Source organism: Siniperca chuatsi, linkage group LG1 (genome assembly GCF_020085105.1).
Source record: "Siniperca chuatsi isolate FFG_IHB_CAS linkage group LG1, ASM2008510v1, whole genome shotgun sequence".
NCBI classification, from domain to species: Eukaryota; Metazoa; Chordata; class Actinopteri; order Centrarchiformes; family Sinipercidae; genus Siniperca; species Siniperca chuatsi.
In genome coordinates this window covers 22,673,903-22,699,146 of record NC_058042.1, presented here as the reverse complement: position 1 = coordinate 22,699,146, position 25,244 = coordinate 22,673,903, and the positions used below count along the sequence as shown (strand labels likewise).

Below are 25,244 nucleotides of genomic sequence, written 5' to 3'. Positions count from 1 at the left end.
AGAAACTTAAAATGTCTGTACATTTATACAATTAAAGGCATACATAAGTGTACATCGTGAAATGCTGCCAACACACGATGGATTTGTGTTTCTTCAACAGTTACAAATAAAATCACCATGCAGTCTCTGGAGCATAAAGCATAACAAATGTTCTACATCCAAACAGAATACTTTTTCTTGTACACACAGTTAAGTACTTTTTTTTTTACATACTGCAAATCGGACAAAATATATTCAAAATATTTCATATCTAAAAACAGACATGCAAAACAAACCTCTACAAAATAAAAATGTTTGTTGCCAAAAATCGGCTACCATTGCACACAAATGATTGTGTCTACCCTTTTTTAAGGCTTCTTATATTGTGTGCACCTGCAAGGAAGTGTGCAGAACACTGTGGTATTGCAATAAAAACTTGTACACAACTAAACCTGCAAACACATATGAAGAAATACAAACGCAGTACCTGCAATTACTGAGTCTAGTGAGTTTCTTCAAAAAGCAACGAATGCATTGATTTCATCTTTCTCCTTCAAATATATAGTATGTATCAATCAAGAAGTGTTTTTACAAGATGAATCCTTTCACCTTTTTATCACCATGCTACTCTACAAAGGGTATTTTTTATTGTAGGAAAAAACCTTTCTAGAGGATAAAAAAAAATTACTCATAAAGTTACAATGAAAGTGACTTATGGACTGGTGCATAAACCACACTAAATGTAAACAATACCATTTCATTACCAGAAAAAGCCTCCTGAAAAATCTTTTGCTAACTCAGGATAACCATGACTCAATAAAGGCCACTTAAAATAATAACACATTCATATTTTCAAAGATTACAACCATTATTAGATGAATGTGCTTGTTTTGATGTTGGCAGCCTAGAACTGGACCTCACCTTCACATCTTATTTGTGTGTGTGTGTGTGTGTGTGTGTGCAGTGATAGGTAATGATCAATATTTCATGTTCCATCCACAATGTTTCCAGTGGATCTCACAGATCAGGGTAATATGCACAGTCTACTGTTTGCATATCTTGCATCGTCCATTCAGAACCTATGTTGGTGTGTTTGGCAATTAAAGTGATTTCAATCCTGACTGTGACTCTTTGTAGCCCCTCTGTATACACGTGTTTCAGTCATATATGTTTTCCAGTCAGAAAGAAGAGCGGTCGGTCCTCCTTGGCGTTGGCAGTCTGGAACTCGTCGCTGAGCCTGAACCTCCACTCCTCCTCGAGCTCCAGCCTGCCCACCGTCTGCCTCAAGGAGCTACGATCTGCACTGATGACACACAGAGTCGCACCTACAGGAAGGCAGACAGGAGGGAGAGGGATAAAGACTTTAACTACGACATGGAAATCAAAATTACTTTAGGATGCCATCATCGCCATAAACAAATAAGATCAAGGTTCAGTGTTTGTGTTTTTAAGATTCTTCAGTTCATTCATTCCAATATCTATAAAAGTGAGATGCGTTGAAAGCCTTTCAGTGTCATATTCTTGTTTTGTGTCGTGATGCAATTTTACTTTGTGTTGTGAAGAAATTAAACAAATGTCTTGTAAAATGCAGGTGCTGTTGGAGGTGGCCAACCTCTTGGTTTTGTCAGTTAATTATGCTAATATGTCAAAACGAGTGTGGTAAGTACATGTAGCAAATTTAAGCATTCAGAATGAGATCTAAGATGTCATGTATAGCTTGCTCTGTACAGTACTGTTACTCAAAAATACATCATTGCATATGTGCCACCTATATCGCACATACCGGTATATTTTTTCATTCTCTGTAGTTGGTCTGCTTTTTTACCTTTAAGGAAGGTGAACTTCTTGAGGAACCCAGGAGTCACAAAGGAGTCGGCGAAACAGAGGAGAAGGCCACTGAACAGCAGCCCTGTGGTGCTGAGGTTGACAGAGTGAGGTCTCGAACTCACAAAACACACCGTCACCTGCAGGTGGCAAGAAGAGTGTGACTTTTATATACTGTATGGTGGACTTTATCGGTATATGAACCTATACTTTTGTTCAGAGGTTAAAAGTGCATGTCAAGGTTTCTGTCCCTCTACAGGCTTGTGTGTGTGCTTTATACCTCAGGTCCCAGGTTGAGATAACAGTCCACTGACAGCACAGGGTGTGGGTAGTTCTTGGTGCTGAGTGGAAACAGCTTCTGGCTGGTGTGCTGGAGGTATTTTTCCAGGAGGAGCTGAGCTGGTGTAGCCAAGAAAAGGTGCTTGCTGTCTGGGGCACAGATGTACTGCGAGGGCCCCACTGAGGTAGGAACATCTGTCATCTGGAGAAATTTCAAACTTTTGTTTAATAATCTTTGTTAGCATAAACTTTTGTAACTAAAATATTTCTCATTAACTGTTAAAGGCATACACACATTCACAGTTATGTTGATTGCTGGATTGCTAGTCAATAATGTATCAACTACCAATTATATATTATAATAATAATAATAATTATTAAGTATCCTTCAAATCAGTTTCTTAATTCTGCTCTGATATGTGATTGTGTTTTCATGTGTCTTCAGCATCTACCTTGGTCTTGATAATAAATGTCCTGTATCCTCCTATGGCGATCTGCTTCTTCATGACGCTGAAGCTATTAAACCGGCAGACGAGCAGTCCGGCACTGTGTAGCCTCAGGGTGAAGTCCACGTCGTGACAGGTGAAGCGGTTCTGGTCGTACTGGACGTTCTGACTCCGGTCGACATTGAGGAGGAGGAAGTCATGAAGGTGACCTCTGGAGAAGGGCTCCCTCTGTTTATTACCTGGAGTAAACAAAATAAATTGCAACTTCAAATTTACTTTAGTCATAAACCGGAAAAGTTTGTTTTGTATTCCACTTTGTTACAAAAATAACTGACATGTTTCTCATTGTGATTCATAAAGAAGCTAAAATAGGTCAAAATAGCCTTTTAATATCCCCTCAATCTTTATCTGCAGTTGAGATCTGAGGCATCTATAACAAGTAGAACCTGCCCAGAATGTTTCACGTGTCCTGTGCAGTCCAGTACAACAGCCTTGCAATAGGTACTACCTTAGTAAAGCTTATAATATTACATTTTCATTGAGACTGTGTGTGATTACACTCTATATGGTAATTTTCGAGTTTGTAGTTTGTTATATTATAAGATGTTACTAATATTTTGTCCCTGGGAGGAAAATATATTTTCTATTAATTTGTATAGTATTTACAAAGACTGAAATGGTATTAAAATGGTTGACTTTTCATGGCTTCTGACGTCATGACCCTGACCTGCGAGTCCACGGCTGCTCCACTTCCTGATCCCGCATAGTCCGTAGTGGGCCAGGTCTGGACAGGCCTCCATGTGCTGTAAGACCTGCTTCAGTGACACAGCATGCTCCACTGGACCACTAACGACAGCAAAAAGCAAACAGTAGCTATGTTAAAACCAACAACAAATTAATAAACATATTCTTACTTCTAATACAAACAACAGCTATTTTTGTCCTACACACTTATTTGTATAAATAATGTGTCTGTATGTACTTGCGTGCGTCGAGGTCCACTGCGTTCCACATAACACAGGAGTCATCAGCCAGGATGATGAAGGGCCAGACGTCACCTGCTGGGCCCCCTCCTTCCAAACGCCGACTGCGCTCCAGCTCCAAGTTGTGATAAGAAAGCTCTTTAATCAGGAAGTGAGCAGCACCTGCAAGAAAATGGATTGTAGAATTGTACTGTATGTGTCAGTGTAACTGCTAAACATGCCTATATTCAAAATCTATGAACTTAAGGAATCGTTACATATCTAACAGTAGTAGCAGTAAAATACCTATTCCAGCTCCATTGAAAACAGTGGGCAGTACCAGCATGATGTGGTTGGGCCAGTACTTCTTATACACAGCCATCTCGTACTCTTTGACCACCAGGATATGTAGATGTGAGGCTCCATCCATAGCATGGTACAAGTTAAACAGACCATGCTCATGACGACCGGTGGTTGGGGTGAAGATTGGACTCTTTATGCAGTCTGGGCTCTGGGGAAGTGGACAAAAAAAAATAAAACAAAGTTCATACTAGTGTAACTCATGATAAAACACAAAATACAATACCATTACCTACACACATTTCAACACAATCTTGAAAAGGTAGAAGGGAAAAGTAATGAACCACTGTCATCAATGGCAGTACACATTCAACTCTTAGATTAATAAATACATATTAATTGCAACTGCAATCATATTTTCTCATGAATTGTTGATTTCTGAGAGAATCTGTGCCATGGGCTGTAGGCTAAATAATAAAATAGGGTTCTGGATGGTGTGCTGGTTATAGGTTGTTATCAGAGGCTTTTTTAGTGCTCCACTACATTTACACAATATCTTCTCAAACAGAAATCTGCTGTGCACATATTTTGTTATGAAAATAAATAGGAACAGCACTGGGCTACAGTAATCCATTTTCCCCTGAGGACAATTTGAGCCATAGTCTAGCCTGTAGTACCACCTAGTGGAGCTCAAGGGTGTTGCACTGTGGTCTACCCTGCAAATAACCACTTTAATGCAATGGTAATGTGCCGAGGGATATGTGTCTGTACCTAGGAGGGATTAACTGAAACACAGACTCTGATAATGTTTCTAAACAAAAAATTCATATTTCATAATATCAGTGTTGTTTTGCAATGTTAAGAAGGCTCAATGGGTGATACACATCATGCCTTGACTTTCTCTTTAACAACCGGCTTTACGTTGCGTTACGTTTCTTACAAGCTAGTTCTTTTCTAGCATAATCCGGTCCTTATTCTGCTGCTTTATTATTTTTCACTCTGTACATCAGCATCTGGCAAAAGGCATTGCTAACATTTGAGATTCAGTACAGGTTTCACTAAGAAAGGATTTACCCAATCAGAGGTGAGAGGCAGCCGCATGCTCTCCAGCTGGCCTTCTGGTTGGCTGAAGCTGAAGTAGTGCTCTTTAGACTTTGGGATGATGAAGTAGAGCTGGATATCTTCCCCAAGCAGTAGATGAGTGAATGTGAAGGCATGCAGAGTTGACTCATACACCTGAATATGAGATTAGAGAGGACATACCTGTATCACCTGTGGCATTTACATTTCAAAAGCAGTGTGTGAGTGTCATTGCTGCGTTCTGCTGACCTGGTATCTGGGATTGAAGCCCAGGTACTGATGACACTGTTCACAGTGGTGGTAGGTGTTATAGGCTGCATATTTAGACAGCTTGATCCTAGATGTCCGCCTACGTAGGTACACATCCTCCTGGCGTACAGGGTTTCCTTGGAAAGAAAACAGGGACAAAGACAGATTAGGAAAATAGCAGATTATACAGGTAACTTCTGAGGAAAGGTCTGGATATTGATGTAGTTGTGTGTTAATATATTGACTTGCGTATGTGTTTTTCTGACTGTGCCTACCTTCAGCACTGGGTTTATATCCAGGGCTATAGACAGAGCTGATATCCTCATATTTGGGGTCATGGATGGTGTAGTCAAAGGGCATCGTCTTCATAATGTCTCGGTTGGGCCAGGGAGCATTGGGTGGGTGGTACTGCACCCCCTCCGCCTGGGCACCTAAATACACAACGCAGTGTATGCATTGCACATGAGTTTACAGCACGGTGAATATTGAATATTAGAATCTATTCTGGATACATCCTAGATATGATCTTAGCAGCAATGATGGCAAAACACTGAAAAATAGAAAAGGGTTGGGGAAACAGTAGAAATAGGAAGTAGGAAATGAATGGGAGTAAGGTGTTTAGAAAGCCTAGTATCTGTAATTTACATAATGTAGGTGAGAAATAGTGGATATTGTTGCAAATATACTGACTGTAGTTGATGTCTTCTTCATCGTAGATATCAACCTCCATCAGCCTGATCAGCATCCGAGACAGAATACCCAGGAAGTGCAGGTACGCTCCTGTCTTACCCACCTGACCGTAGAAAGAACAAAGGGAAATTAATGTAAATATACAGCATTGCATGAGCTTGAGTTTGAATAAAGGAAAGAAATTAAGACAAAGTACCTGTGGGGGTCCACTGAGCAGCAGCCTGCGAGGGTGAAAGTTGTCACTTCGTCCTTCAGTGCGATTGCTGCTGTCCATGTGGTAGGAGCGGGGGACTGTCCACTGGCGATAGTACAGTGACTGTTCTGTACATGTCATCATCTTACTCAGCAAGGGCCTGCACACGAATGACACACTTCATAATTACATTTCTCCTAGTGAGACTTTCAGCGTCCAATCATTCCAGGACACATTGAGAACTACATTACAGAACAATACTACATATATGTCCTGGTTATAATGGAGTGCTTTATTGATAAAACAGGATTAACTAAGTCACCTCAAGCCTACTGTTCAGAGCTTGATTCCTATTCCTACTATTGAACCCTCATAACTTTTCAATTCTAAACATTTATACCCACTGAGCCAATCCACTACGACTTTAACAGTTAGATTAACCCTTCGGTGGTCTGCTTAAATTAAAGCTAATCGGCTATTTTAGATTGCATACACCCTTCGATGAATTTGGATAGGAAGTTTTCAAGGATTTATCACATTGTTGGACTGCTAGACTGCTTTAAAGGTACAGTAGAGAGAGCATCAGACTGCCATATTTTTAAGGTTTCAATTGTATACTCTGGACGTTCTGTGAGCAAATTACCAAACTAATTATAAAGGTGGGAGTCAAATCTATCGATACACAGTATATTTTACTTTCTTTTCTTTTTCTCTCATGGTTTTTGCCTTTATTGGACAGGAACAGCTGAACAGAGACAGGAAACGGGGGAGAGAGAAGGGATGACATGCAGCAAAGGCCCCCGGGCCGTAACCGAACCTGAGCCGCCGCGGCAAGCACCCAGCCCCGCCAGACGAGCTACGCTAACTTTGCATAATACTAGCAGTCCATGAAAGTTCTAAATAGTGTTAGCATCCTGTAGGTGGAATAGTGACTGGTAAATGGTTAGTTGGCTTTTACATCTTTAATATCATACTATATGTAGTGGTGTGTAAAAAAATATATGTCAGTTTTACCTGAAGCTGCTTGCCCATGCGACAGACATGTGTGGCAGGAATGAAGTACATCGTGGAAGCCCACTGCTGTCACTGGCTGTGATAATATCATAGAGAGCACGAGGGAGGAGCACAGAAGGCGGGCGACTCACTCCCCGAGCCCAGGAGCAGCTCAGATGAGGAGAGGAGGCTTGCGGGGACAAGGAGCCAGAGGAGGTGGATTTGGAGTGTTGCCGACGAGACTGGGCAGGGGGAAGCGGTTGAGGTTGAGGGTGGGGTATTTGCATCTGGGAGAGGGACTGGTGCTGGGGAGGTGTTTGAGATACCGGCTGATTTTGAATTTGGGGTTGTGGCTGTAGCTGGGAGATCGGCTGAGCCTGGGAATAACTCTGCACTTGAGGTTGGGGTTGGTGCTGTAGTGTAGGTTGAGGATACAGAAAAGATTGAGACGAGGGCTGGGTTTGAACTTGAGTCTGTATGGTGTCCACGGTCCCTTTCTGGACATTTGTTGATGTGGTGCTTTGGGCAGGGAAGGGATCTAAAGCTCCACTGTCCGGGCATGACTGGAGCTGCTGGCTAGATGACAGAGGGGAGTCCCCTGGAAATGGAAGGAGGAAAAAGAAAGTAAGAATAAAACAATAAAATAGCAACTAAATCAGTTGAGATATCCCTTCAAACAGCGAGAGAACATTTCACACATATTAAAATCTCAAAGAACAGTTCATGTGCATCTCATCTCACCGTTCTCCTGTCCCTCCTCTTCCTCATTGTCAGTACTGCTGAGTTTCTCTGCGTCACTCTCGAGCAGGTCACTTCCTGGTCCGGGGTTGTGTGGGGGTCGTGACTCTGCCCTCACTAGATAAGCCGCCAGTCCTAGCTCTTGTTCGAGTGTGGTTCGCTGAAGGTAGGAGCAGCTTATCACTCTAAGATCACAGTACTTCAATGACCTGTGGGCAGAATCAGTTCACTATTTAAACTCCAGATTAAATTGATTGTAGCTTCTGTGGCTTTCCTGCAAGAAACTATGGTTTTACACTTTCAACAGTCAACAGTTGATGGTGAAACAACAGTATATGGAGGGTGGAAACAAACTGTCATGGTTTTAGGTCAAAAGTCAAGGAGTTATGATCAGAACTCAGTGTGCGTACCTGGGCAGTGATTCTCCCCGTGGCTCAGCTCCTGACAGGATCAGGATGCAGGGAAGGGCCTCCAGCTCCAGGTAAGTCCGAGGGACCCAGTCAGCATCCTGGATCTTCAGCCATGTCTGCAGGACACACACACAAACACAAGTACAGAAAACATACATTTTTCACAGTCAGTCAGTGTCTTTTTATTTTTCTATTTGTGAGCTCATCTATCAATACATTTATTTATCTTGTATTTCATGATATTATGAACTACTACCCCACCTTGATCTGATCAGTGAAGCTCTGTCCAATATTCAGAGCTTGGTTTGGATTCCCCAGTATGATTTCAAAACTCTCCTCCAGACCCAGCTGCCTCCTAACTCTGGACAGCCGTCGGTGGGCCCATGCTGCCAGAGCCAAAGAGGGGATCCGCAGCAGGACCATGTGACCATGGTGGGTGGGACATTGCTGGGCAGCAGTGAGCAGTGATTGTACAATCTCCAGGGTCTCCACAGAGGTGTGTTTGTGGAGATTGGGGGAGCTGCTGATTCTGCCGGATGCAGCCATCAGAGCTATGCAGTAGTGTTGGATCAAAACTGTAGCCCGGATCACAGCGCTGTGCAGCTTAGGGAACCTGGGTGAGAGAGATTGTAAGGGCTTCTTGCTTTATTTTTTGTGTAGGCCTGCAAGTAATTCAAAAAGTGTAAAGTTTAGGGTGTTTGTGTAGATTAAGTGTGTGTGTGCTACCTTTCTTCCAGGGCAGATGCCATGCTTTCAAAGGAGGAATCATAACGCATCAGAGGCAGGCTGCTCCCTGAACGGGTCGACTCTAAAAGCTCTGACACACCAAAGTACCGCGTCCTCTCGTGATACAGATCTACATCCTACACACACAAACACACAATATTACAGGTGCGCACACATTTAAATAATTCAAGTGTAAACACCCAATCAATCTCTTGTGTCAACCTCCAGATATGTGCCACTTGTGTATGTTAAATACAGAGTGTGTATCACACACAGACTTCCGTCTTACATTACTGAATGCAGAGGGCCAGTGGATCTCGTTGTAGGGGCTGATGCGGGTATACTGTGTCTGCAGAGTGAAGGGGAAGGAGGTGACGTGGAGAATTAGGATGTTTGGAGCATCTCTGACCTGACGAGAGTTTAACAGCTGGTCCACCAGACCCAAACCACTGTCTGAGCTACTGCAGGATGCACTGAATGAGAGGAAGAGACAAAGACAGAGACTCAGAGAAAGCGAAAACACACTTGATTGCTTTATTGATGCTCTTGTTGAGGCCGTTGCGTTGACGTAACAATAACAAGTGAACACAGTAATCATTCTGCATCACTTCGGATCTCTCTCTAATTTTCTCTCTCACACACACCTGTTAATGTCCCAGTGGGCGTGGTCATGGACCAGGATGTAAAGTGTGTAGGAGTTGCTGTGTGCCTCCTGGATGAGGCTGTCAATTCGTTTCTGAGCGCTCTGATCCATCTTGACCACATAACGCTCAGCATCCCGTTGAGACACACACTCCTGGTCTAAACCCCCAAGCTCCTGAAGGACACCTGAGATACACAAAGAGAAAGAGGGTGGTACAGATCAACATAAAAACATGTTATAGGCACAAACACAAAATAAAATGATTATTCTTGTCTCTCCCTTGAAAGACAAAAATAAATAAAAACAAAGAAAGAGTCATATAACTAACCAGAGCTCCAGAGGTGGAGAACGGTCTGCTGAAATGTGACCTCGGAGGGCGGGACCAGAATGAGGAAGCTGACCCTGTCGAAGGAGCCAAGGTCCAGGTTCTGTGTGCTGGAGTCTGCTATGGCACAAACATGGGACAGCAGCTTTCTGGCCACTGCCAGCTGGATGGGACGAACCTCACGCCACTCTACGGAGTATGCTACACACATACAAACACAAATTGATATCATAAAACTCAATCAAAGATTTTATATATATATATATATATATATATATATATATATATATATATATATATATATAATGATTGTCATGGTCTCAACTGTGCACATTGCTGGCAAAAGGAGGAAGGAACATGAAAATACATGCAGATGTAATCTCAAATCGAAGAAAAATACAACATAAGATAAACCAAATGGAAAGTTCTAAACTTAACCTATATAATATTAGGTAGAAATGTGAGGCTGAAAATGATTAAATAAAGTGGATTAAAGCTTTAGGAAAACCTGATGTAACTTGAACATGACATGTGCCTGGAGAGAGTTAACCATCTCATCCAAGCATTATTTCAAAGGGTATTTCACATTTCTGTGTCTCACCTGAACAGGCATCTTTGGGACTGGAAGCTCTCTCTTTAGGGCTGGGTGAGTCTTTTGAACACTGTGGGTGTGAATCCTTTGGACTGTGTGTGGTTTTGAGACTCCTCTCTTCAGCTGATTCCTGACTACTGGATAAGGGAGATGGCTCTGTGCTGTCCACAGTGACACTATCCAGCAGGGAATCCAAATCACCATCTGAGAAACAGAAAAGCACACCTCATGTTGGTGGATTATGGCTAAAACACACATCAATATGCCTGTACTGCACACACAAATGTGCATGTAAAAAAAGGCAGACAAACCTTGTCCGAGGGAATTGCAGTAGTGGATGAGTTCCTGGGCAACACCAGTGGAGAGCTGGTGGTTGATTTCTTTCAGACCCTCATTGGGAGAGTACATACTCTCTGCCAAGGCACGACACTGGTGTTTACCTGCAGCACGCACACAAAAATACTCTCAATTAAAATCTGCTTTAAATTCTTTTTTGTTTCATTCGCAGGACAACATTCAAACATACACCTGCATATAAAAACACAGCTCCCACCTGTGACTACCACACAGGACTGTGTTTCCTGTCCCGGTGCAGTGACAATAATGGCCACGTAGTTGGTGTTTTCAAGCCGTCCTTCCATTAACCTGCTGAACGTTTGCTGGATGCCTTGAGCCAAAGATCCAATCTGCTCCCCTAACACCACCACACCCTCTCCACAGGACGACGCAGCCAGCTGGGCGAGCCAAGGAAGCTGGCTGGGGGTCAGGGGTTGTTGGCTCTGGGGAGATAGGGCGAGATGCTGGGGGAGCCCAGGCAGGGTGGATGGGGTCTGGAGACAGAGTAGAAAATGATGAGCAACTTATTCTGTCTTGTCATCAGTATTTGTTCCTGTAATATGCTGCATGAAAAGGACAGCATATTAAGCCTGACGTGAAGAGAGACAGAATAACACTTTCTGTGGTGTTTAAAGGCAAGAGTTTGGGAATTTGTAGAGCCTTACATAATACTCCTAAATGCCTGGAGCATACATTTTACTTGTAAACGTATTTGCTTATTGAATGCTTAATTTTCTGTCTTTAGTTATTTTTTCTCAAACTTAACATTTGACAATAGGACACTTCTCAGGTGCAGGGTCTCACCTCTATGCCATAGTGCCTCCCTTGGGTGGCTGGTGTTTGAGGCTGCTGGTACTGTCTGATCTCGCTGAGGTGGGACTCCCTCCATGACCTCATGAATATCTGCTCCAAGTCCTCTATCAGGGGCACCTGGTCAGGGCCTTGGATGAATATAGGTGAGAGACAAAGAAAATAGTAAGTGTGGTGAAGAAGAATTCAAAATACCTTACAGTAGTTTTATGGAATATGTAATATTTAGTCAGGGGACCAAGAAAAGCAAGTCAGCAGACTTAAACATGGTTGAACTTTATCCATTAACTGTTATCCCGTCTGCCTCCTAGTGGCCATTATTAAGCACAGCAATGATATCATGAAAGATCAATCACTTGCATCCTTTCTGCAGTCCTACTGAACTGTGAATGATTACACTGACCTAGCTGAACAAGGTAATAGACTGTAAGCAGAATCTGCATCTCAGTTGACAAAGGTTGAATGGGTGATGGTCCATAGTGCTGGTAGACTCTGGGGAGTGTCTGGGAGCTCAGGTAACAACTCTGGAGCAGAGAACTGATGAGCACTTCACTGACATTGCCAGTCAGCTGAGGGAGTGGGCCATGACCTGTGTCAATGAGAGGTAAAAAAGATGAACAGTGAGGTAGCAATCACAAAAACACAGTGCAGAAATCTTTGTCTAAGTCATTAAGGCTGTCATCTGCTGTCTTTATGATAAGTGTGGGGTGTTGAAGCTCAACGATTGCCTTGGCTTAACTCATGTACTTATAACTTACTTGAGCGGGAAAAACTTCCACAGGATTCCAATGTAAAAAAGTATTTTTATTCCATAGTTTTGTACTATCTTCTTACAGGAGTAATCAAAGTTAAGTTCTCCTCATCAGCAAACTGTACTACAGTAAGAAAACTGTGTGGCTCGGTCATTACTTGAGCCTCAATTGAACAAAACCACGTTTTCACAAATTCACCTCAATTTGCATAAACTATTAAACAAAATACAGACTGTGCTTATTTATCAAATTAAAACATAAATGTAACTTGGCTCCCACAATAAGAAAAGGAGGTATATATTTGATCATGACAGGAAATGACAAGATCGGTGGCTGGTGAGGAAAAGGACAGATAGGTAATGAATACGAAGTGAAAACAGAAAGAAAAGAAAGCACCAGATATAGGAAGTGGTTGAGGGCATAGAAGATGGAGAGGGAAGGTGGATGAGTTGACAGTTGATACAAAGGGCTGACAAAGGTGTAGGGGAGGGGATGAGGAGAGGGCAAAAAGGCTGAGAAACAGCATCAAGTGTTGACTGACCTCTAACCTGTGAGGAGAGGCGAGCTAAAATGGCCATCTGTTGAGTGGTTACTGAAAACCTCACCTTTTCACCTGCTTGAGAAAGTCCAGTACTGACAGCTGGGTGGTGTAATGATCAATAAACACCAGCTAGTTCATAATGACTTTGGTTAGTCAACTCTGTCACAGGTACAAATAGTCTATTCTGTGGTCTACGGCGGCATGTACTGTGGGTGTGGCAGTATGTGCGTGCGTGTGTGTGACGCCTGAAGAAAAACAGAGAATGTGCATTCTCTCATAATAAATCACTAATATAATTGGTCATCTGACCTTTAAAGATGACAGGTTGCAGTCTGCAGGTGTGTAGCAGCTGATCAGGGATTGTTACAGACAGCCCTGGGTGAGAAAGTGGGGTTAGGGACCCCTGTGATGAACTCAGCAGGGCTGCAGTCTCTGGAAAGCACAGAAATACATTTACATTCACACATAGACACACACAGAATCACTTCAAGCAACAGATTAGCAATACATTAAATAAATGTGTCTAACCACATCATTTTCTCATGTTTCTCCCTTTATCTTTTCTGTCTATATATATATATATATATATATATATATATATATATATATATATGTCTCCTCTTTTTACCTGATCTGCTTCCATTTGTGATGACAGAGGACACAGATAATGTCGATAAGGCTGATGAAGACGGCGGCGTCTTCACAGTGCTCTCTGGCAGACTGTTGGCAGATGACTCAGGCGACCAGCCCTTGTGCCTCTTTTTTGGAGGTCCAGCATTTGCATGGGGCCCTGCAGGATAAAAAAAATAAGATCGCATAGCGAAGTTTATGCTTTATACTTTTTTTTATTATTTTTACAATGTTGTAACTGAGCTTGCCACCAAGATAATTTTTCTCCCATTTTTAACATTACGATCTAAATTTAGAAGAATTTAAATAAATTTCAAATATATTGTCACTGATACATAAATATTTAATTTTTTTCCTATTTTACATTTTTCTGCTTTTTCATCAGCTAAGGGATGTTGCTGGCCATACATTGCTGCTCCTGCTTTAATATTTGTCACTGCAATTTAATTTGTTGAGTTGATTTTTTTTTTCAGTGTGACATTTTTCTACAATTCAGTTTGCTTTATGAATGATTTCCTTAACAACAGAAAACTTACTTTTCTAATTCTAACTCTACTTCTACTCCCACAAATCAACAGAACATACACTAAATGGTGTTTTAGGATGGACTTCTGTTGATTCAGAAAAGTATGACAGTATTTTAGTCATACATTAACCTGTCTTTTCCTCTTCCTCTGAACGTTCTGTTGAAATGCAGTAACAGGGAGACACATAAAAGGTCCACTTGTTAAAAGGTCCATGAAAAAAAAAACAACATAGACAGGAAGCAAGCTTTTCATTCAATGAGAAAGCAGGAAAAAAGACGAGACAGAGAGGGAATTTTACAACCCTGGTTAATAGAGGTGACAGACAGAAGGAGAGGGAGGGAGAGAGACAGAAAGACAAAGGACAACCCCCAACACACAATGCAGCTGGCTGGCTCCTGTATAGCAGGGGTGTTATAACACACAGCACGCACACACACACACACACACACACACACACACACACACACTGAGGCCAGGATGCTAGTGGTAGGAGCTCTCTCTTTCAGAGGTGTGAAGAAAACCAGGAGAGGGGCTTAATGACAACAGACACAAACTGACCATGTTTACATGCACACAAGAAGCCAGATAATATACACATTAGATGAGCAGCAATACGTTACATAAGCTATCTGATAACTTAAACAGTTTACATGCAGTTAGTTGGCATATTTCATATTAGTTTTGCCATATTTCACAAGTATTGTAAGTTAATATTGAGAAATTTATTTTGGGATATTTAAAATCATCTCATTTACAGTATTTAGGTTTATGAAATACATCTTACAATACAAGTCTGTGTGCATGAGGATTGATAATGTCAAATTTAAAACGGTGCCGTCTTGAGAAGGTGCAACAAGATGCTTATTTAATATCTCTCACCGGTGTAATATTGCCGGTGTAATTTTTAGGGAAAATGACACAACCTTCGACATGTAAAATTGCCAGGATATTTGTGGAGTGAATTGCATGTCTGAAAGGGGCTCAGGTTTCTCATTTAAACAACGTCTCAGCTACCCAGCTACCTAAAACCCCACACAAACATTAAGTAAAATTCCAATTATTAACACAGGTGGATAACATTCTGATAAATAAATAAATGGTCAACAAATCCCTCTAATGATGAGTTCAACTGTCTTATAAACACCTTCATCTTCAAGGTTTTCTCACTCACGTTGATGTAATTGGAATTCAGCATAACTTGAATAACATTTTAAAAATTGTCAATCTTTCAAATGACATGTTATATACATCTTTCTGGATATTAACTTGATTACAGAGCTGAAGTCACCAGTGTGCACCATCGGTACCTGAAGCTGAGGGTCTCCCAGGCCCTGACTGATTTAAAGGTGGCTGTGCGGTGGAGGGAACAGCGTGGTTGCCATTTGTCAGTGAGTGGGGGACGTCAGCTATTTGTGGCAGACCAGTTGGGTCCACATGTGATCCTGGGGTTTACAGATAGATAGACAAAAATGAATTAATAACATTAATAACTGTGACTTTTCATGAAAAAGTCTGTGATTACTACTTATTGCCTTCTCTCTCTGTTACCACTTGTTTAAGTGAGATACAGGTGTATGTCAACAACTGTTTGCACTGCAATTAATGTTTAAACTAGAGGCTGTAGTCTGTTTTGAAACAGTAAAAATACTTCTTTGGGCCTGAGAATGCAAACAAATAACCAAGACAACAGAACAATTTACAACGAGAACCTGTGTATCAACATGGGATTCTCTGATTTAATATTCAAGTGTGCCAACATTTCTGTGCATTTGTGGTGTGTTACCTGTTTAGCTTTTGGTGGGGGTTACCTGTGTAGTTGCCAGGTGTGTGTGATGGGTGAGTCAGTGCCATGTTTGATTGCTGTTCATCTGATGTCACATGGCCTTCTGACAGGCTGGACGCCATCTGTCTCATCCTGCCATCTGAAAGACACACAGACAAACAAACTAAGTAATTTGATATCCAGAGAGACAGAAACGCCGCAGTAGCTAGGTTACTGCAATAGCGCATTTGTTGTGCACATGTGCGTGTGTGATAAATAGAAATGATATTTGACCCCAAGCTCTGACTCCTTTTACACTAAACCCAATCTTTCCCTCCCAAACAACAGGAGTACAGAATTAAGAACCAAGTGGAAACAACAGGATACGTTTAGAAACATTGAGAGAACACAATATCTGCAGGGTTAGTGTCCTTTCTCACAGGCCTTTTCACCAGGTGGTATCTGTGTACAATATGTAGTCTCACCTTTCACCTGTGCTAAAGGCTTTACTTCCTGTCCATCTGGTCAGACCCGTACACGCACAACTTCCCGATCAATACAAGTCAGAATTTTAGACTTTTGTACAATACAGGACCTAATTTAACGATAAAGGCCTCCATCCTAATGCATGTATTGTGCTTGTGAATTGGTGAAAGTAAACCCTTATACATCTCACCTAAATCATTTTGTGAAATCATCTTGTTTCACTTTCATTATACATTATTCTACAATGACCACATCTACATTAATTGTGCAGAACAACACTGTTATAGTCCAAATTATGGCAATAAGGCCAAAAAGGCAGAGTATGATTACTAGCGGACTCTTCCCAGCATGCATGCATGTATGAAGGCCTTTGCTTTCAGTTAATTAACTCATCAATACAGCCATCTGAAGGTGGCAATGTTTTTCATTTGCAGTCTCACCTAGTGCAATGTCAAAGAGTGATAACACACACAACAGATCCACAGTGGTTACCTTCATTAAATTAACTTTTAAAAAACTAGGCTACACTTCTCTTCTTCTTTATCATACTAGAAGGTTATTTACCTCTACCACTAAGCCATCAGTGCGTCACGGTGGGGACAGCACTGCTTTTAAAGTGCATCGACCATGATTTTAAACAACCTCTAATACACCCACTGATAACATATGATAATCGATTCTTCCTTATCCCACCCTGTTTCCATATGTTCTCCAGGTGGTGCATCTCCAGCCAAAATGAGCAATCAATTTGGTGGGCCCAGTACATGTTTTACTATGTTGGTCCACCACAGTATAAAATAGGCCCACCATATTTTTGAAAATAAACTTAGGCACAATCACAATCCACTTTACTGCTATTGATTATGTGAATGTAGTGTGTTGCAATCCCCAAAATTAGTGTTTGTACCACATTTTAAATCAGAGAATCACTTCAGTTGCCAAATACAACACATGTATCCATCTCTTACCGTGTCCCCTCCAGCAGATGGGAGCTCCTTTGACCAGCACGCCCTGGTTGTTTCGGTACAGATGGTACTTCAAGTGCTTCTGTTTCTTGGGCTGGGTGCTGAGCTTCAGGTTAACGTGGTTGGAGAATTCTGTGAAATAGCGAAAGCCTTTCTCTCCACAGCCCATACAGTTCCCTGAGAAGCCTGGAGGGAGTGCACATACAGAAAATGTATGATTACAGGCTGTGTTTTATGTATTCCTACTGTCAACCACGTAACCATCTTGATAATGTCACAAATGCATTGTCATCAACTTTAAAGGAATAGTTCAACATTAGTATTATGAGTAATAGTATTTTTTACATTTGCAGAGAGTGTGGGTTGCTGTTTCTCTTTGTCTCCAGACTAGATGCTAAGCTAGGCTTAACACATCGCATCTCCTCTGTACTTAACGCATGGCATGAGATCGATTTTTTCATCTCACTCGTGCAAAGAAAGCAAATAAAGGTATTTCCCAAAATTGTGAACTACTCCTTTTTTCAGTCCTGAAAGTTGACATTTTGAAGAGTTTTTCACTTTTCAAGAAACAGTGATGATATTTTCCTGTGTCTCTGTGAGTCTCCTGCCTCACCCAGCAGTGCGTTGTGACCCCGTTCGTCTGGCAGGAAGCGGCGGTCCACGGCGCATACCAGCAGGGTCTCAGTGAGGGAGGGGGACTTCACCCCGACCAACATGAACCCAGGGGGCACATCCAAGGGATCTGATGCCAGCGAGGACAGACGCAGGTCCCTGCCCGCCTGGCAGAAGCCTATGGGGAGGAAAAGACAGGATAGGACATATATTTTTTATTTTAGCATAAATAAGAAGAGCAATAATATGCTGCTGCTCATTCACCCTCTATCTGTTGTCACTGAGACTTCTAGTGCAGACAAATAATATTTTCTCTTCCCAACTACAACACACAACCAACCCCACTCACAACACCACAGAATTGAACAGTGCAAACTGTGTCACTACATATCCAGCAGAATGCACAACCAACCACACTCTTCATATCTCCCTTTCATCACTTGCATGATGGTTAGAGTGCTTGTTTGGAAATCTCCTGGTGACAAAATCTTTCTCTGGGGTGTAAGTTTTTTTATATTTTTGTGAGCATATATATATATATATATATATGTATGTGCATGTGTACAAACCATCTGCGGTGCAGCATCCCTCAGGTGGGGGCTTCATCTGATAGGGTATTGGGGGGCTGTTAGACTCTGAGCCATCTTCATCATCCTCATCATCATTTTCTGTACGGCCTGTTGGGGACATACACAAAACAACATACAATTTTAATGGTGACAAGCAGATACAGATGCAATAGAGATGTCAAGATTCAGGAAATAAACTCTTTTGCTAAACTCGTTATCACACCTTCTCCTTTGCATCCATGCAACCCACCATCATGTGCCAAAGGCTGCTCTGTCTCGAGGTATAGCTGTGAGAAGACAGGTCGAGGCACTACGGTGTTCGACCTCAGTGATGCCTCAATGGAGTTATGGAGGACCTCCTCAAAGCGTGTGGTCCGCAGCTGGCCCGCATAGGAGTTCCCCATTGGTGTCCTGCAAAAACACAGTAACCTTGTGTTGGACACTCAAAAGATATTTGCAAGCTGACAGTAATTTGTTTTTGTTTTCATTAACCATTTACCAAAACCTCAGTTTTGTGTTAACCTTTACTACACTGAAAGTCTTATGCTTTGCTGCTTTGAAAGTAGAGAATTACCAGCCTCTCCATTATACTGTATGATTAAGTATGAACTAGTGTCAGTTTCAGCTTTAGAAAGAAACAAGGAAAACGGAATATATCCCAGTAATATCTGACCAACAAGGTCCTCTGGAGAAAGACTTGGGTAATAATAGAAAAACTATGACAGTAAAAAGGATTCTGTATGTGATAAAAGACAGAATACATTGAATGTCTGCTGTTTACACTTGTTGAAGCCCTCTGACAATGAGAATATGTACAACTTAATACTGTCAAGTCTAAGCCACACACACACATACACACCATCCACATTGATGTACCAATGAACAGACACAAACACTGAAATCCAGAAAAACATATACTTACACAGACACATGCACAGGCCCACACACACATAAACAGTGGTTTCTAATGGATGGCTGCCATAAAAGCATGCCATAAAATCAGCTGCACTGACAGAGTCAGGGCACCCTGACCTAGACGCTACTCCCTCTCTGTTTTTCTACTTTCTCTCTCCCTGCACCTCTCTCTCTCTGGTTTTCTCTCTGGTTTGCCTCTGCTCTCGAACAGATGACAAACGCCTCAAGAAAGCAATTCTTTCCATGCACTTTTTCAAAATGTGCACTGAATACTGTTGTTGTATATAGTTATTGTATTAGTTTTATTTAATTTTATATACGTATCTTAGAAACTGAGAAAAACTTAAACATTTTTGAACAATGTACTTAAAAGGAGTACTGTATCATTTGTCATGCAAGACACTTCACACACTATTGATGAAATTTTAATAATGTGTGTGGAGTAATGCATGTCACTGTTGCCATCCTCATTTTCAAAATCAGAATCACTGCTTGTACATGAATAAGATGCTAATGAATGTGTAATAAATATTGACAAAGGTTTCAGGGCAGAAGAAGATTTTTATCAAACCCAAAGATGCATTTGTACTGCAAAAAACTGAGTCAGTGAGGAGGGAAATAACAAGGATGGATTGTAAATCCCCTTCTCCAAACTTTTGACTGCCCATATGTTGGCTGCTATACACACACACACACACACACACACACACACACAGACACACAACAAGCAATACATGACTAACTGACAAACCTAAAAGCATGAGACTCATTGACCAGTCAGCAACCTGCAGGTCAGCTTAATGAAAAGACTAGCCTCTGACTTCAAGTCAGATTACAGACTTAAAGCTGTTCATGTCTTACACTACAGGTTACCAGGACTACAGCTTCCCATCAGAGTGAGGATTTTGTCTGTTTCAAAACCATGAGTCAAAGACAACAGCACTTTGTGCTGGAAAACGTTTTTTGCAGCCTGGGTCACCATCCTTCAACAGGACACATCTAAACAGGAACCAATGGAGCTAAGGAAATCCTTAAATCTGCTCTTTCAACACCAAAAATTAATCTTCATTTTCTAAGTGGCTCCACATTTGTGTGACTTCTGAATTGTGATATATTCCACATGGAGTGCTTGCATTTGATGTTTATCTATCAAAGCATTTGGTAAATGGGTTAAGATTGAATTATGTGGTATAGTTCTATACAGTAGGTACATTGGCCAAAACTACCAAAAAAAGACCAATACTGTAAAAACTTGAATTTTCTTTAATGAAAGACAAGAGGGATTGAATTTGTTTCAGAGTTATAATGACACCACCCTGAGCTGCTCATGCAACATTAGGAAAAAGATTCAGCATGGCCATCCTCTGTTGTGAGAGATACTATTAGCAGAGCACATTAGAACTGAACACACTCTAATCTCTGTCCTTAAATGCCTCTAAATGTCAAACATCCATTCTGCTTAGCCAAATTATAAACTGAGTATCTCCCCTAGTGATCTTGTTCGGATTAGCAAAAATGATACACACTGCACTTTTGATATTATTTGTGGAATTTACTTACTTTACTAAACCCTTAGGGAATTTGCTTTTGCCTTGATCTCTCTCTGCCAAAAGTCAAAGCACATCATCAGCTGTAGATACGCTACTTGAGATTTTCTCTAGACAACTGTCCCCTTATCAAATAAAGTTCCACATGACGGTGTCAACAGACCAAGCCCATTCTCCTCTTGAAATTCATGTGTGTGTGTCCATCTCTTGGAGATGGACACACACAAACACACAAACACACTCTCTCTCTTCCTCTCACTCACACACACACACACACACACACACCCCTTACCAGCCACCTTCTGCTTCCACACTTTCATATGTAAAGAAGCAGTGCAGACTTTTAAGGCCTTGCACCACTTTGTAAAGAGACAGAGGATGGAAGACAAAAAGCCCTGTCATAACACAGCCGCCACTGAGAGGAAGTAATCACACCTTCTACCAAAGAGCAGACTGATCTTTTTACAACCAGAGAGAGAGAGGAGACAGGGAGGGAAACAGGGTGAGAGGAGATGAAAGCAGAGAGGTGTATTTCACCTTTTACTGAATCCTGACCAAAATCCTAAACTTCTGACCAACTGGTAATCAAATAACAAAGTACTGTAAGCTTAAATAGGAAGCCATTCTATATGTTTTTATTGCATGGTTACTATTGCTCTACCTTAAAGAGGTAGGCCTAAAATTAAAGTTTCTTTTTTAATTTTGCTCTTTTTTTTACCTGTATTGTATGGTCTTGTAGCTACTTGGTTGGGAAAACAGCTTTTCTGCCAAATAGTAATTTGGATCAATAGTGTATAACATCACTATTTTCTGCAGGTATTGATACAGTAGATGCAGGTGTGTCTACGATAATGTCGACCAATGTGCTTTAAAAGCTAAGGGCCATAAGGAAGCACACAAAGGAACCTAGTGCTGGGATTTGTATTTTCACTCAAAATGTCAATTTTTTTCTCTAGCTGCACATGTACTTGCAAATGTAAGGTATATCTGTTCCTAACAAAACCCAAAAGACCTGCGGCACATAAAAGAAGACATGTAGCAGAGATGACAGAAATAAGCAGAATGTAAAACTTTTAATGTAGCTTTGTTGATCTTTTCTCCTCCCATCGCTCTCTCCTTCCTCTCTTCCTCACGTGGAAGTGGGAGATCCTTTCATCTCCCCCCTCCTCTTATTCTCTGTCTCTGTCTTTCTTTCACCCTGGGGAGAGAGACACTATTGTGGTGTTTTATGACCCCTTGAACCCCCCTCCCACCACCACCCTCAACACACAACCTCACACACACAAACCTGTGGTTAGGATCCCTTTAAACTCTGAGCCCCATGCAATCCACAGATAATACTACCACACCATAGCTTTTATGTGTTTTAACACTTTTAAGGAGCTCTTATGAAAATATGTTTGAGGATATTACTGATTCTCTGTCAATTGAATATAATTGATGTACAAAAACTAAGAAAAACATTTATAATTTTTAACCTTCTATGATGAAGTAAAATGATTTGTTAGCATCTTATTAAGATATTTTGTATAGAAGAGATTTGATGTACTGGTTAATGCCCCTACACATATACATTATGTCCTGCTCAGCTCCTTGCTAATATATGCAAACCCACATATACGCTCTCTGGTTTCAGGGTATGGATGTATTAGTTTGAGGGATGTCTCATGACCGCAAGGTCAAAGGTGAGTCCAGATAACAATGTTTAAGAAAGACTTTGATGTGGCCTATACTTCTAATACACATGCACACAAACATATGCGGATGCACACGCACACATACGCACCCACACACATGCTCTCCCATGGGCTCAGGCTCAGTGGACACAAAGGGCTTGTCTTGAGGGGTGAAAGGTCATCCTGGGAGAGGTCAGATAAGAACCCCAGGCTCTTTCTCTGTTGGCCAGGCCCACATACCATTCATACACACACACACAAACACACGCAGCATCCCTGCTATTCTTTCTTTCTGTTCAGTCAGACAAGCAGTGTTGCAGTCTCCAACCTCCAGCCCACCCGACCCCACCTTCAATAGCTGATCATATTACACAGTCACACACACACACACACACACACACATGCAGACATGCACAGTTAAGTGGATTCAAGCATAAAAATATGTCTGACAATGTGCATACAAACCATGTGGTACAAACACACTATCAACAGAAACTGTTCTTCAGTGGTGATCTTTGTGTGTGTGTGTGTGTGTGTGTATGAACGCGAGAGCGATAAGGCAGAGGAATGTCGAGCAGTGTCAGCTGGTCAGTGCAGCATCTCTTTCAGCCCTGAACAGTAGAATAAAAGAGAAAAATTTCCAGCTTTGCAGATGCTCTGTGATCACTGACCCACAGCAACACATATGCAAAGGGATGTCAGTTGTACCCCCACACACACACACACACAAGTGGACCCTCAGATGGCCTCATCATTGACCAGTGACCCACATCAAATGCTCTCATTCACAGTTTGCTCAACAGACACTGGATCGATGGCCAGCCAGCTACACATCCACACTGAACTGGCCAGCCACTCAGCTAACCTGTCGGCTCTGCAGAATTTCAAACCACTGTCCTGCAGACGCCCTCCAACTAATCATGTACAAACAATGACTTTTCTTCCTTTATATGCCTGTATAAACTTGCAATCTCAAATTATCCAGCATGCTATGACAACACATGGAAAACATTGTCAGCTGTGAGCTACAAATATGTTTTCAGTGTGTGTCTCTATACTTTACAGTATTCTAGAGTTAGAAATGGCTGGAAGGCACTACAAAGCAGCATCAGTGTCTGCCCTGCCTGTTGGTTCGCTATCATTCTCCACGTCCTTGAGCAATTTTTTTTTCTTTTGCTCTCTATCTTGCATAACTCCAGGGAAACTTGTGTTGTCTACAGGCATGCAAATCTGGCTGGAAGTGTACCTTAGTATGGTTTTGAGACTTTCAGCTGGATCATGAGCTGAAAGATCCCTATCATCGTGAGTTACATCAAGCAGTGTTTGTGTGATTTAAAATGTATTAAACCAGATATTAACCATGGGAGACATTAAATGTTCACACATACTACTCTGCATCAAATGTTATGAGCAGTTGACACACTGTATATACCAGTACACACATACAAACTGCAGCAACTCTATCTTTGTCTCTGTATGTGTTCGCAAAACACTGGTTTATTTAACAGCCAGGGCCAAAACAACACGTTAATAAAACAATAGTAAAGGATCTATTAGAGAAATGTATTTACACATTTCCTTTAATAACAAATTTCCAAGACACCAGTTTATCTCTTTAGAAAAATTCATCAAAACAGTTTTTTGTTGGACAGAGGTATAAATGTATCAATATGCAGTCACCTATTCTTGTACATCTTGTACTGCCAAGTTGTTACTAACACAGTGCAGTTTTATACGTCTATAAGTGCAGCTTAAAAGTTTAAGAAAAAATCATAAAATTCGTTACACAAGGGCAACACACACTGTAACAACTGTAAACTTTTCTGTTAAACGTTTTTGGTGGCAGCCATAATTGCTTGACCCAAATATTTTTTTTTTTTAATTAAGAGCTGCATTTGGAATATTATAATAGAATTCAGTCCGTATGTTAAATGTTTACATTTCAAAATAACTACTAGACTAGACTAGGTACAGAAAAAAAGACCAGTATGACATGAAGGAAACATATATTGTTACTGGAAATGTCAAACATTGGTGTAGCAATGTTACCCATACAAGAGTTTTAAAAGGGTTTGACAAAATGTACCGCAGTCTCCAGGATGTAGTTAGCCATGAGAAAAAGGGATACATTTTGTGAATAAAAAGGGTTTGCCGCTGGACCCAAACTGCATATTACACAGAGAACTGTCCTTTAAAGCGTAATGACTATGAAGATAAACATGTAACAAAGCGTGAAAAACGGATCTATACCACAGGTTTTCCAGCAAAACAGCCAAACTTTACAGCTAGAAGCCACAGCTCCACAGTTTTCTCAAACATTGTTGGCAGTGATTATTTCCTGTTTCCTCACAGATTTTCATCATCAAGAAGCCAGGAAAGGTAACGTAATGTGCTCTACCTGCAGAAAACACTACGGTGAAACTAAAAAAGCGAAAACAACTGCTGAAAGGACTTACCTCTATGATGCAGTAACTAGTCTTCATGAAGAGCCTGCAAGTTGATACAACGAGCTGTCACCATGTCTCCGGCGCGAGACCTACGGCGGGACTGGGTGTCGCTCGTGTCATCACCTCTGATCCTCAGCGACGAAAGGTCCCTCCCCTCTTCCTCCACAAAAATGGTATGGTCCGAGCGGCGGTTCACTCTTTTACCACTTAATGCGTTTTAACTTTTTTTTTTTTTTCCAA

At 41.3% G+C, this 25,244-nt stretch overlaps 1 protein-coding gene across 2 annotated transcripts; it reads right to left on the bottom strand.

The window, feature by feature from the left end:
- Nucleotide 1: 1 nt before the first annotated feature.
- greb1 (growth regulating estrogen receptor binding 1) lies at nucleotides 2-25,168 on the bottom strand. 2 transcript variants are annotated; one of them, XM_044195541.1, is made up of 34 exons: nucleotides 25,014-25,168; nucleotides 18,643-18,830; nucleotides 18,420-18,527; nucleotides 17,852-18,028; nucleotides 17,242-17,424; nucleotides 15,834-15,947; nucleotides 15,333-15,467; nucleotides 13,497-13,658; nucleotides 13,178-13,300; nucleotides 11,979-12,164; nucleotides 11,570-11,706; nucleotides 10,983-11,259; nucleotides 10,741-10,869; nucleotides 10,439-10,633; nucleotides 9,841-10,038; nucleotides 9,514-9,697; nucleotides 9,159-9,342; nucleotides 8,870-9,006; nucleotides 8,405-8,756; nucleotides 8,144-8,259; nucleotides 7,737-7,942; nucleotides 7,017-7,593; nucleotides 6,006-6,162; nucleotides 5,810-5,912; nucleotides 5,395-5,550; nucleotides 5,120-5,256; nucleotides 4,865-5,026; nucleotides 3,797-4,001; nucleotides 3,511-3,673; nucleotides 3,256-3,374; nucleotides 2,535-2,767; nucleotides 2,084-2,284; nucleotides 1,805-1,943; nucleotides 2-1,304 (listed from the first exon to the last, which is right to left on the bottom strand). In XM_044195541.1, the coding sequence occupies exons 2-34, from the start codon at nucleotides 18,821-18,823 to the stop codon at nucleotides 1,141-1,143; spliced, it is 6,000 nt and encodes a 1,999-aa protein (XP_044051476.1). In that variant the 5' UTR covers nucleotides 18,824-18,830; nucleotides 25,014-25,168; the 3' UTR covers nucleotides 2-1,140. The 2 variants fall into 2 exon arrangements, with proteins under 2 accessions (XP_044051476.1, XP_044051484.1); XM_044195549.1 differs by having other exon boundaries at nucleotides 18,670-18,830.
- Between the last annotated feature and the right edge of the window lie 76 nt (nucleotides 25,169-25,244).

Bases quoted from the DNA above. Each gene is read 5' to 3' on its own strand.
- greb1 (XM_044195541.1), bottom strand. From the start codon at position 18,823: ATGGGGAACTCCTATGCGGGCCAGCTGCGGACCACACGCTTTGAGGAG. The intron at 11,707-11,978 runs GTCAGTGTAATC...TATTCATCCAAG, and splicing joins CTATTACCTTGTTCAGCTAG to GCCCTGACCAGGTGCCCCTG. The intron at 2,768-3,255 runs GTCAGGGTCATG...TGTTTACTCCAG, and splicing joins GAGCAGCCGTGGACTCGCAG to GTAATAAACAGAGGGAGCCC.